The sequence below is a fragment of the Herpailurus yagouaroundi genome, unplaced genomic scaffold (genome assembly GCF_014898765.1).
Source record: "Herpailurus yagouaroundi ecotype Mexico unplaced genomic scaffold, PumYag 185, whole genome shotgun sequence".
Lineage (NCBI taxonomy): Eukaryota > Metazoa > Chordata > Mammalia > Carnivora > Felidae > Herpailurus > Herpailurus yagouaroundi.
Window position 1 is genome coordinate 4,089,094 of NW_024412416.1, and position 13,500 is coordinate 4,102,593.

The following is a 13,500-nucleotide window of genomic DNA, read 5'->3' on the forward strand; positions in this document are numbered from 1 at the left end:
TTTTATTTTGATGAGGTGCCAGTAGTTCATTTTTGCTTTTGTTTCCCTTGCCTCCGGAGACGTGTTGAGTAAGAAGTTACTGCGGCCAAGGTCAAAGAGATTTTTGCCCGCTTTCTGCTCTAGGATTTTGATGGCCTCCTGTCTTATGTTCAGGTTTTTCATCCATTTTGAGTTTATTTGGTGTCTGGTGTAAGAAAGTGGTCCAGGTTCATTTTTCTTCATGTCACTGCCCAGTTTTCCCAGCACCACTTGCTGAAGAGACTGTCTTTATTCCGTTGGCTATTCTTTCCAGCTTTGTCAAAGATGAGTTGGCCATACGTTTGGGGGTCTAGTTCTGGGTTGTCTGTTCTGTTCCACTGATCTGAGTGCCTGTTTTTGTGCCACTCGGACTTCTGTTTCTAACAATGTTCCGTTGCATCAATGTGTTTCTTTGCTCCGTACCTCCTTGTTACATGGGCTGTAACTTTATAATAATATATTTCAATATCTGATAGGGCTGAATCTCCTCATTGCTCTTCATTTTCAGAATCTGCTTGGCTGTCTTCATACGGTGAGTTTTCCACATGAATAACCCTATCGAGTTCTAAATATATTCCTGTTGATCATTGTGACAAATGTATTATTAATTTAGGGATGATAGACAGCTTTATGTTCACTTGTCCTATTTAAGAGCAAAACGTGTCTTATTAAAGTTTGCTTTTGTGTGCCTTTAGAAGTCCTTGGGATGCCTGTGTGGCTCAGTCAGTTGGGCATCCGACTTTGGCTCAGGTCACGATCTCACAGTTTGTTGGTTCGAGCCCTGTGTCGGGCTCTGAGCTGACAGCTCGGATCCTGGAGCCTGCTTTGGATTCTGTGTCTCCTTTTCACTCTGCCCCTACCCTGCTCATGCTCTGTTTCTCTCAAAAATAAATTAAAAAAATTTTTTAATTAAAAAAAAAAAGAAGAAGTTCTTAATTTTGTTGAGGGGCAGAAAGAGAAAGAGAATCTTAAGCAGCCTCCATGCTTGGGGCAGAGCTTGACCCTGGGTTCGATCCCACAACTGTGAGATCATGACCTGAGCTGAAATCAAGACGCTTAACTGACTGAGCCACCCAGGTTCCCCTAGAAGTTCTTAATTTTTTTAATACACTTTGTGCATACCTCTTCAATAGATTCCTACACATGGTATGCTTTTGGTTGCTACTGTCCATGGGATCTTTAAAAAAAAACCATTATATCACCTATGTGGTAAGGCTGTTGGTTTTATTTTTTGACAATTTTATAATTAGTCATCTTGCTGAATTTTATTATTCATATTCACTTGATTTTCAGCAGATTCTCCTGGGTGTTCTAGGTGTGCAGTCATATTATCTGCAAACAACAATCACTTCACTATTTACTATGGGGCTTTTGTACGAAAGTAGAACCATGGGATGCCCATGAGTTAGAGTCTTTGCATGGAAGAATGCACTAGAGGGACCTTTTGTCCGTTATCTCCTTTTTTACCCTCTCTGTGTGCTGGGCTTTGGAAATTTGAGACTGCCAGCTAGCGCCTTATGAACCATCTAGAGCAAAGTCTAGGAGCCAAGTGAGTCAGTTCTGCTGGTGCCTGTGACAGATGCTCAGTCCCGAGCCCATGTCCTGGGGCACAGATGAGACGTCTCACGGTGCTCTGATGGGACTTGATGGATGAATAGGAGCTTCTGGCCAGCCAAGCAGGGGAGGAAGTATGGGCTCGAGGCAGGTCACGTGCATATGCACATTGGAAATGCAGGTGATTTGGAAGTGCCCGCAGGAAAACAGCAGGGCCGTCTGGGGTGGCTCACCGGGGGCTTGCAGACCACGTTAGCACAACTGGAGTGGGTCCGAGGGAGCATAGAACCGGGGAAGGTGTTTGCATCGGGGCAGACCCTACCTTACTGTCTGCTGAGCTTGAGGGCAGGCCTTTCTCTTGGTGTTGTGTGAGTGGTGTTGCAGGGGTTCAAGATCCAAGGTAGATAAACTAGTTAGGGCATCCTATGAGACTCTGAAACTGTTTAAATAGCGGTAACATAATGCCTGGATGCTTTGTTTTCATTCAAATCAAACAGAAGTACGAATAATAAGAATCATGAGGTTTTACAGATTCATCTCAGAAAAAAGCCCGGAGCTGAGCATTTCCAGTGAAGGATTATGATACATTAAAACATCATTTTTCTTTCTTTCTTTCTTTTTTTTTTTTTTTTCCTTGCAAAAACTGGTCCTGCCAGTTCTTTGCAGAATTATCTTATACGGAGCCAGGAATTGTTCAAAGCGGGAGTCTCTGCTGAGTGGGTTTCATATCCCAAACATACATATGTTGCACAGAGTGTCTAATTATTCTTGGGGACAATTACTGTCAGGTTCCAAAATGTGTTCAATGAGCAGCAATTGGTGTTTATTCAGCTCTAAAAAGACTGTGCGAGGGAACAGTAGGTTATATTGTCTGCCCAAAGAAACGTTTTTGCCATCCGGAAACATCTGCTTTCTATTTAAAGCGCCGGAGAACGAATGGGAGTATTTTTGAAATACACTCCCTAACCATGGAACACCAAAGAAAGGAGAATAAAATTGGGTATGAAGGTAGTTTCTGTTCTCGGATACGTACTCCCCTCAGCTTTTCCCTGCTGGGAGGGAAAGGCGGCCTCCCGGGTTGGAAAGTTCTGCTTCTCTTGAATTTTTCTATTTATACTGATTTGCACACTTACAGGAACTGACTTCTGTGCCCTAGTTCCAGCATTTTCGTTTTTTCCGGGGATCTCTCAGAGCTGGGGTCTGCATTTCTGAATTCTACGGTCAGGTTTATAGACTCCCCGGATTTTGCCCATAAAGATGTAAGGATTTGTGGTATATAGTAAACTTTCTATGAAGGTCAATGTATTAGTTATCTTTTGCCGTACAATAAGTTGTCACAAACTTAGCAGCTTAAAACAAAACGCTTGCTCTGGATCTAGAGTCTGGGCATGGCTTAAGTGGGTCCTCTGGGTCTCTTAGGAGATGTCATTAAGGTGTCAATGGGGGCTGAGATCTCATCTGAAGACTCAACCGTGGAAAGATCTGACCTCAAGCTTCTAAGCGGGTTGGGCAGAATTTTAGTTCCCCGGGCATGTTGGACTGAGAGCCTCATTTCTTCTCTGGCTGTTGGCTGAAGGCCACTCTCCGTTCTGCAATTGGGGGTCTCCCCAGCATGGCGACTTGCTTCACCAATGCCATCAAGAGAGTCCAGAGAATCTGCTAGCAAGACAGAAGCTACGATCCTACGTAGCTTGCTTGCACAATGATGTCCCATCACCTTTGCCATATTCTTTTGGTTAAAAGCAAGTCACAGGTTACCCTCCCTCCCCCCACCCCCACTGTCCTGTGCTCAAGGGAAGGGGCTTACATAAAGGCATGATTACCAGGAGGTGGGGATGGTTGGGAACCACATCAAAAGCTGCCTCTTGCAGGGGTGCCTGGGTGGCTCAGTCGGTTAAGCGTCCAATTCAACTCAGGTCTTGATCTCACAGTTTGTGAGTTCAAGCCCCGCGTCAGGCTCTGTGCTGCGAGCTCGGAGCCTGGAGCCCGCTTTGGATTCGGTGTCTCCTCCTGTCTCTGTCCCTCCCATGCTCGTGCTCTGTCTCTCTGTCTCTCAATAATAAATAAACATTAAAAAAAAAAAAAAAGTAAAAAACAAGCTGCCTCTTGCAGACAGCTATTATTTTAGAGAGTGTGGCATAATGATTAAGAGGGAGGGTGACCGTGTTACTTAGAGCCGACTTCAAATCTCAGGTCTGCCGCTTACAGTGTAGCCCAAGGCAGGTCCTTGGCCTCTCTCAGCCCCCATTTCCCCACCTGTGCACTGCCCCCCACCCCCACCCCAGCCAGAGAATTGCTGTGCTCCTAAAGGAGAGGTCACATGTCAAAACCAGCAGATGGTAAGTAGTCATTAATGTTAACTGCTGGCTTTTTTTTTCAATCCTTCCCTGGCCCCCCCCCCCCCGGGTTTTAAAAATACCATTAGATTTTTGAATTTTAGAAGAATTAAATGGAACTGCCCACTGGCCTCAGGCTTGGTTATTCTCGTGGAAATCTCAGTATCGTGGGTAGTTTCCTGGGTGTAAAGCTGCTACCAGGCCGGCTGGCTTTCCCAGGACTGAGGAAGGCAGGTCCTGGGCTCTCCCCGCTCTGCCCTGCAGAGACCTGACCACGGCGAGCCGGGCTGCGGCCACTGAGGGCGTGGCCAGCTGGGTCCGCTGTGCGTTTCCGACACGCTTGGGGTTCTGGGTGGGGCCCCCAGAGTGACCCGCGACGGCTGTGGCCCATCCCCAGAGCTGAGCGGGCAGATGTGGAGTTGGGGCGTCTTCCTGTCCGTGTGTTCACCTTGGCCTGAGTCACGCCACGCACATGACTCTCCTCTGCTTATCCCTGGTCAGGAGCTCTCCCGTCTCCTGTCTGTCTGTCCCTCCCACCCCGCCTCTGTTCGCTTTGCTCTCCTCACTTCCCCTCTCTTGCAGGCCTCAGGGACACAGGGTGCTTGCAGGAGATCACTGCTTGGCCACACAAGCTGCACCCCCGTCTCTGCCCAGAGCACTCCTGCCTCACCGTGCATCTCCCCACCCTTTGCACCCCAAGTTCCTGTTCTTGGTGTCACCGTAGTCCCCCTCAGGCTGAGGGAGGAAGTGTTCGAGTCATTCCGTGTCATTCAAAGTTAGCTGTGTCTTTCTGTTGGAGAGATGCCAGCTGTGGGGTCACTTTTTTCATCTTTTTATCTAGATCACCTGCTATGTCTGATGTGCGTATCTCCCCATTTTCTTTGGGGGTAAAAATCACCTGGAGCTCTTGTTAAAAACAGAGCTACCCAGGAGCGCCTGGGTGGCTCAGTCGGTTGAGCGCCCAGCTCTTGATTTGGGCTCCGGTCATGATCTCACAGTTCCTGAGTTTGAGCCTGGCATTGGGTTCTGCTCTGAGAGCACAGAGTCTGCTTGGGATTCTCTGTCCCCTCCCACTCACCCTGTCCCCAATCCCCCGGCTGCCTCTCCCCTGTTCATTCTCTCTCTCTCTCTCAAAATAAATAAACTTAAAAAAGAAATAGACCTGCCTAGCTCCTCCCTCTAGAGCCAGGTTTCTGGGTGGTGGGGAGTGGGGTAGGTTGGGGCTCAAGATCTTGGTTTTTTTTTTTTTAATGTGTATTTATTTTTGAGACAGAGACAGAGCATGAACGGGGGAGGGTCAGAGAGAGAGAGACACAGAATCTGAAGCAGGCTCCAGGCTCTGAGCTGTCAGCATAGAGCCCGACGCGGGTATTGAACTCATGGACTGCAAGATCATGACCTGAGCTGAAGTCAGATGCTCAACCGACTGAGCCATCCAGGCGCCCCGGGGATCTTGTATTTTTATTAAGTGCCCCAGCTAATTTTATCAGAGGTTTAGGAAACACTGGTCTAATGGTGCTAAAGCCCAGACCCAATCCCTCTTCCTCAGTGTGGAGGACACAAGGGCAAGTCTGAAAGCCGAGCCCTTCCCCAGCGAGGGCTCCTGCCTGACCCCCGGGCCCCTGCCCGCTTGTTCCCCCTCGGTGCCAGGGAGGCGCGGACTTCAGCGCAGTGTGGTTATTTTCTCTTATCCAAGTACAATTGGCATATCGCACTGTGTGAGTTTTAGGTGTATACCGTGATTGGATATGTGTACACATTGCATGATTTCTTTGAAAACCTTTTCTGTGGTTTCTGCCCTTTCCGTCAGCCCCTCTTCTTGCGTATGCACGAGAATGCCACGTGAACAAGTGTTTTCCTTTATGGTGTTGTGCTTAGATGATTCGCAAAACATGGTGCCGGGGCCGACAGCACAGCCGGGGGATCCAGATGTCAGACTTCCCCACGTGGACGTGATTAGCAGCGCTCGCAGTCGGGTGCACACGCACACACTCCCCCGCAGGCTGGCCCCTGGTGACAGCAGAGGCGGGAAATTACAATGAGAATATCCCTTTTGTTTCCACACGCAGTCCCCCTGCCGCTGGAAGGGTGTCGGTTTGGGAATGGGGGGGGGGGCGGTGAGCTTAATCACAGTTGAGGGAAGACAGGTGTCCTAGTAATCCACACCCCCAGGGGCACATGTCCTGCTTTGGGATCTAAAAGGGAGGTTGGGGGGGGGGGGCAGTGAATGCTTCTGTTGGTTCTTCTGGAAAGCTGGCCTCTCGATTAACAGGTGCATCGAGGTGGCATGCATAGCATGCCCTTGGCTTTTATTCTCCCAGAACAACAGTCATGAAAATCTTTCTGCATTTGTCTACAGCCGATGGCCGATGCTGATATTCATGGTGATGTTCTGTATTCTTTGCATGAGGCTCAAGTAGTAAATTGCTTTTCTAGGAAGAAGTTTCTCTTCTAAGAAAGAGCTTTCTTTCCAGTAATGAGCCTTCTATAGGCAGGATGGATTCAAAGCCTGCTTTGCCTGAAACCACTCTGTCTAGAGACCAGACTACTTAAAATTCACTTTCTCCTTTTGATTTTTTTTTTTTTTTTTTTTTTTTACCCATTTGTCACGTCCTACTGTTTTATGTCGTCTCTTTTGGCATCGTCGGGATTTTGAAAACTCGTCCTAAGTTACCTTTTGGTTTTGTTTTTATCTCTAGTAAATGCTTATTACACTTGTAGCATTTTATGAATGATGGGGCTATCTTTACATCCTGCTGGCTTTTTCCCCCATCTTATTTTAAACATTTAAAGGATTTTTTTTAACTTTATTTATTTTGAGAGAGGAAAAGCATGTGTGCATACATGAGCAGAGGCGGGGCAGAGACAGAGAGAGGAGAGAGAGAATCCCAACCCCATGGGTTTGAACCGTGAGCCAAATTAAGAGTCAGATGCTTAATCGACTCAGCCACCCAGGCGCCCCTGAACACCTTAAGGATTTTTGAGCCAGTTTGCCTGAAGACCGTTTCTTTAAAATTAGGTATATTCTGCAATGAGGCTGTGTTTGATTTTTACCTTACTTTGTGAGGCAGATACCTTAAAATATGAATTGCAGTATAATACATTATGGTTTTTATCCATCTGCCTTATTTCTTGATGCTTATTGTCCAGATCGAATTAATTCCCCACTTGTCAGAAAGAAACCTGGATAGTGTGCTCATTTGGTTAATAATCACGTTAGGAGCGCCTGGGTGGCTCAGTCTGTTGGGCATCTGACTTCGGCTCAGGTCATGATCTCGCAGTGCGTGGGTTCAAGCCCCGCGTTGGGCTCCGTGCCGACAGCTCAGAGCCTGGAGCCTGCTTCAGATTCTGTGTGTGTGTCTCTCTCTCTCTCTGCCCCTCTCCCACTCACGCTCTGCCTTTGTCTCTCTCTCAAAAATAAATAAAGATTAAAAAAAAAACATGCAAAGAATCACATTAAAAATTTACAGACGTGCGGGGCGCCTGGGTGGCGCAGTCGGTTAAGCGTCCGACTTCAGCCAGGTCACGATCTTGCGGTCCGTGAGTTCGAGCCCCGCGTCAGGCTCTGGGCTGATGGCTCGGAGACTGGAGCCTGTTTCTGATTCTGTGTCTCCCTCTCTCTCTGCCCCTCCCCCGTTCATGCTGTGTCTCTCTCTGTTCCAAAAATAAATAAACGTTGAAAAAAAAAAATTTACAGACGTGCAGAGGGAAAAAGCAACAACAGTGATACGGAGGCAAGAATAGCAAAAGAGCTGGGTTTCATGACTTTAAAACTCAAAAAAGGTTTATAAGTTGGAAACAAAACTTGAAGACTCAGTCCATTACGAATGAAGCCATCATTCATAAAATGCTGCGGATTTGAGAAGTACTCACTAGAAATGTAACAACCAAGCTGCAAGTGGATTACAGAATGCTAAAATGGTGGCAGAATCCCCCAAAATAAATGTGTCGCAAAATCCCCAAGAGGCCAACAGGCTGTCAGAAAAAGAGCCGGCCTGCGGCAGGATGCAAAACACTGGACTAGGAGTGGCATTTAAGGCAAATTGTTCGTTAGGACAGTCGCCCTGAAGCCTCAGTGTGCGGGGATTCAGTGCCTCCTCTGCTGGGGTCTCTTTTTCCTCTTATTTTCATTGTCCTCATGCATATGTATCTTTGCCAATAAGCTATGAAAATCTCTGGGGGCCACAGGGGGGGCCAGCAGTCACTAGCGATACACGAAGCCGTCTTCCCTCAACTCACACGCGCTTCTCTCCTCTCGCAGAGAACAGCCTATCTTCACCACGCGGGCGCACGTCTTCCAGATCGACCCCAGCACCAAGAAGAACTGGGTGCCTGCAAGCAAGCAGGCGGTCACCGTTTCCTACTTCTACGATGTCACCAGGAACAGCTATCGCATCATCAGCGTGGATGGAGCCAAGGTACCACCCCGGAGGCTGATTTTAACATCCTCCATTCCTTCCTTCTCATCAAAGGCAGATAGGTTTGAGAGTGGAGGAGAAAGGGTGCACCGGATCCTGATGCTTAACGCAAATGCTGCTGTTAAAATCACGACGTTGGTATAGTCACACAGCCTGCTTTTTTTTTTTTTTTTTTTTTTCATTTAAAATTATGGTAAGTGAAAAAAGAAAAAAAAAAGATTTCCCTGTTACCACATTGGCTTTGTAACTGGTGTTTTAATGCCCGTGTAATGGCTCCACTGAGGTTCCGTAATGTTCTCAATCTCTCCCCTTCTGGTTGCATATGTAAGTAGCTTCCAGTTTTTTACTGTTACAGATAATGAGCATCTTTTTTTTTTTTTTTTAATTTTGTTAATGTTTATTTATTTTTGAGAGAGAGAGAGACACAGAGTGTGAGCAGGGGAGGAACAAAGAGAGAGGAAAACACAGAATCCGAAGCAGGTTCCAGGCTGCAAGCTGTCAGCACAGAGCCTGACACGGGGCTCGAACTCACAAGCCGTGAGATCATGACCTGAGCCGGAGTCAGATGCTTAACGAACTGAGCCACCCAGGCGCCCCTAATGAGCATCTTTATGCAACAAATATTCTCACTCATTCAGCACATACCTAGTGCTTTCTTGTGGATATTTCCTTAGGATGGATTCCCAAAAGTAATATTATAGGCCGAGATATTAACTATGGCTTATGATGGACGTGACCAAATTCCTTCTGAAGAGTCCCTTCTTCCAGCACGCACGAGAATGCCTGCGTGTTACACCCTTACCAGCATTGGGTGTCATATCTAGTCTGGTTTTGGTGGTGTTATTCCCGGAAGTCGAATTTTATTATAAGATTTTGTAGTATTTCTTGAAATACATTTTTTTTTCTGGATGCTTGTATTATTCTGCTGTCTTCCTTGATATTTTGGCCACATTGCTATGGGAGCAGGATAAAGAAGGCATGTCAGCAGTATCACCAAGTTAACAAAAAAAGTAGATTTGATGCTTTGTGATTTTTTTTTTTTTGTTTTGTTTTTAATCTCTGTTCATCCCACTGGACAGTTTTACAATTTACATTATCTGCTGCACCAGAAATTCAGTCTGTCTGGGCGCCTGGCTGGCTCAGTCAGTAAAGTGTGCAACTCTTTTTTTTTTTAATGTTTATTTATTTTTGAGAGAGAGAGAGAGAGAGAGAGAGAGAGAGAGAGAGAGACAGAGCATGAGCAGGGGAGGGGCAGAGAAAGAGGGAGACACAGAATCCAAGGGAGGCTCCAGGCTTCGAGCTGTCAGCACAAAGCCCGACACGGGGCTCGAACTCATGAACTGTGAGATCATGACCTGAGCTGAAGTCGAACCCTCAACCAACTGAGCCACCCAGGCGCCCCTAGAGTGTGCAACTTTTGCTCTTGGGGGCATGAGTTCAAGCCCCACGTTGGACGTAGAGTTGACTTAAAAATTGTAAACAAATAAAGTCACTTATTAAAAAAAAGAAAGAAAGTCAGTGTATCTGAAGCTGAATTCCCCTATTTGCCCTCTAAACCACCTCTCCATTTTCATTCCCAATCATTTGGGCTAAAAAAAGAAAAAAAAGTAGAAACGCATTCCCTTTTTAGTTGGTCAAAAGAATCTGCCTTTGAAGTACCTCACATTTATGCCTCCTGTTTTGTTTTATGGCCACAACTTGTCCTGAGACCGTCTTTTTCTTTTAATTGAAGTGTAATCAACATGCGATGTTGCGTGAGTTTCAGGTACGTGACATACTGGCTCACTGACTCCACGCGTTACTTCGTGCTCAGCAGAAGTGTCACCACCTGTCACCAAACAACGTTTTGACAGTATTGTTGACTGTTCCCTGTGCTGCACTTTTCATCCGCATGCCTTATTTATTTTCTAACTGGAAGGTTGGGCCTCCTGCTTGCCCTTATGCATTTCGTCCCACCCCCCCACACCTGCCTCTCCTCTGACAACCATGAGTTTGTTCTCTGTTTTCTGTTCATTTGTTTTTTCACATTCCACATGTAAGTGAGATCATACAGTATTTGCGTTTCTCTCTCTGACTTATTTCAGTTCGCACCATACTCTCTAGATCATTGTCACAAATGGCAAGACCTCATTCCTTTTTTCATGCCTGAGTGACATTCCATCGCGTACACGCACCGCATCCTTACCCATTCGTCTGTGGATGCGCCCTTGGGCTGCCTCCGTGCTTTTGGCTGTGGTAAATCACACTCAGTAAACGTGGGAGTGCGTCTTTTTGAATTAGTGGTTTTGTTTCCTTGGGTGGAGGCGGGGGAGGGGCAGAGAGAGAGGGAGACAGAGGCTCAGAAGCAGGCTCTGTGCTGTCAGCGTAGGGCCTGATGTGGGGCTCGAACTGACAAACTGTGAGATCATGACCTGAGCCACCCAGGTGCCCCAAAATTGTTTTTAATGTTTATTTATTTTTGAGAGAGAGAGAAAGAGACAGAGTGCAAGCAGATGAAGGGCAGAGAGAGAGGGAGACACAGAATCTGAAGCAGGTTCCAGGCTCTGAGCTGTCAGCTCAAAGCCCGACACAGGCACTTGAACCCATGAACCATGAGATCATGACGAGAGCCAGAGTTGGCGCCCCGATTCTCTATGCTTTTGAGCTGGCATCCCCTTGATTCTTGCCAGGATTCTCTGATAGGGGTGGCCAGTCAAGCTGACCCGCTTTATTCTATCTGTAGACGCTGTCACTTCATCTGCTGTCCTTGAGCTGGGCTTACCCTTCTGTCAGCTGTTATCCAAGGATATACTGGGCGTAAATACAGATAAAACCACTTTTCTTAGAGAAAGTGCTTTAGTCCTATTAGCTGGGCTTTCAGTAATTTGTCAAAGTGTCAACCACTGTATCAGACAGCTCTGCGGCTCCTGAAGGGCCAGGACGGTGTGGTGGGGAGTGAGCTGGACGTGCCAGTGGTGTGTGAGGAATCACATGGGTGCAGGGGGGCCGACACCCTGGCTGCACAGTGGAGCCAATTCGGGCTCGGTGCGGGGTCCCTTACAGAGTGGGAATTGGAAACCTGGGCCATGGGACACTGCCGGAATTCAGAGACGGAGCCCGAGGATCTTGGGCCACCCCTCCTATGGTGCCTGGCCTCCTGGTGTTTGTAGAGCCCACCCAGGGCTCCCACTTTACCCCTGCGGCACGAGAACCGTGACAGGGCCTGTCCTGCAAAAGGGGGTGTCCCGTGAGGGAGCAGGAGGCCCAGGGTAGTGGGCATGTAGGGACCTTAGTCATTTAATTACTGTGATCAGCGCTCAGGGAAGAGGTGGGGGTGGGGGGGAGGCAAGTTTCCTGCCGTGAGAACTGGGACATAGGACACAGATAGCAGTCACTGCTCTGTTTTAGGCCTTTCGTCCCAAATGTTGATCCGAACCAAGGTGGCCGATCGGTCAGATGTTTTTAGCCTTTGGGGCTGAGTCTTGGTGCGTGGGTAATTGCACCTCAGACCTCGGGCAGGTCTAGGGCCTGGGTCCTGCCTCTGTCTGTTGGCCTGGCCAATCAGGTCCACAACCTTGAGCCTCTTATTGGTGCTTGTCAGCCAGCTGTCCCTCCCAAACCATGGACTAGACATGCAGGTGTGGAAGGGACTTGAGGTCGCTGTGAGCAGAGGCCACAGCAGACTCAGCATCCAAGTGAACCGCGGCCGGCCCGCAGCGCACAGGCCCCCCACTAAGGGAAGGTGGTGGCTGCCATTCCACACCAGGACACGGCAAGTTCTGGGTCCCATCCAGGCTTTTGTCATGATCCTTTTGGGGAAGGATTTGGAAGGCCTCTCCTTCCCCTGAGAGCAGTTGGTGCTGTTCATCCCAGAAAAAACCTGTATTCAGACCCATTCTTCATTCTTCCAGAAACAGTAGGCCCTTTCTTCCTCTCAGGGAAAAGGCTTTGCGTGTCAGCCCCACCCACTGCCAAAGGCACGGCTGGGCCGGAGTCCTGGTGCATCATCTCGGCGTTGCTCGATTCTGGGGGTTACGCGGGTCCTTTTCTGTGTGTGGGCCGCCAGGGTGCCACGCTCTGAGGACCGGGGACCAGGCCTGGCTCATCGTTGGGGTCCCGGGGCCAAGCCGGACCGGGCCGCATCGCAAGGTGGGTGGGATAGTCAGTGGGTGACAAGGCCGGGCCTGGCCGCATCCCCTCTGGCTCTGGGGCAGGTGTGCCGAGAGGGACCCGGGACCCGCACCTCAGTGTCACCTGTGCGTGGACAGACAGGTAGGAGCGAGGGCACCCAGAGCGGCGGCCTGAGCCGTTCCATGGCCACCAGCTGCACACCAACAGTGGGACGATTTGCGGGGAGTTTGGGGGCAGAACAGCCACCTCCGTTATGCGGGAACTCCGTTCCCAGAGCCACAAGGGCGCTGGATTTCATTGTGCCACTGGCCCTCTTTCCCGACCGAGCTCAGCACCGCCCCCTTGTGAGGTGTCGCCTCGCCTGTGGGCGGCACTTGCTCAGAACAGGTGCTTCTCTCAGGTGCTCTGGATGGCTCTGCTGCCCTTGGTTCTGTTATTTATAGGATCACAGAAACCTGTGTCAGAAGAGACCTTGGAGGTCATCCATTCTGCAAGTACTTAGCAGCGTCCGCTGCATAGTGAGGACTGCCTGACCATGAAATTTTGGAGGATGTCAGCATCTGAAGCCCTGACTCGCTGGTATTTTCTCCTGGGAATGCGAAACTGCTTTCAAGAACACAGCCAGGTCCCCTCCTCCCCCGTCATTACAGTTTCCTCTTTCGGATCCGATCACCTTCTGTGAAAGGAGCTGACATATGGAAGGGTCTCGGCACACAGTAGGTTTTCAATGAACATTGGTTTCTTTTCTTCCCTGATTGGGGTTGAAAAGAAAAGAGAAAAAGCATCTATTAATCCCTACTCTGGAAGCAGGCAACATGTCTGTCAGTTGCTGTAACTCGGTCCCAGCCTCTTGTAGAAAATTTGCGGGTTCTTCCAGCTCCCAACACCCTGGATTTGGAGACAACTCTCAATGGAGAGGAATCCAGGGATGTCTGCCATTTTGTGCCACAACAGCATCCTCTGAAATCCAGAGCGAGGCCGCAGGCCGGGGGTTGGGGGCGGTGGACACATTTGTGCCTTCTCCAAAAACGTGGTTCCAGCGACCCGCAGGAGCTGGGTCTTTT

At 48.7% G+C, this 13,500-nt stretch overlaps 1 protein-coding gene across 3 annotated transcripts in view; it reads left to right on the forward strand.

Moving 5' to 3' along the window:
* The window catches only part of HOMER2 (homer scaffold protein 2), a 106,752-nt gene that overhangs the window by 52,012 nt on the left and 41,240 nt on the right, over positions 1-13,500 (forward strand). For all 3 annotated transcript variants that reach the window (XM_040493526.1, XM_040493527.1, XM_040493528.1), the window contains exon 2: positions 8,170-8,326. In XM_040493526.1, coding sequence (XP_040349460.1) covers positions 8,170-8,326 — 157 coding nt within the window. The remainder of the gene's footprint in view (positions 1-8,169; positions 8,327-13,500) is intronic.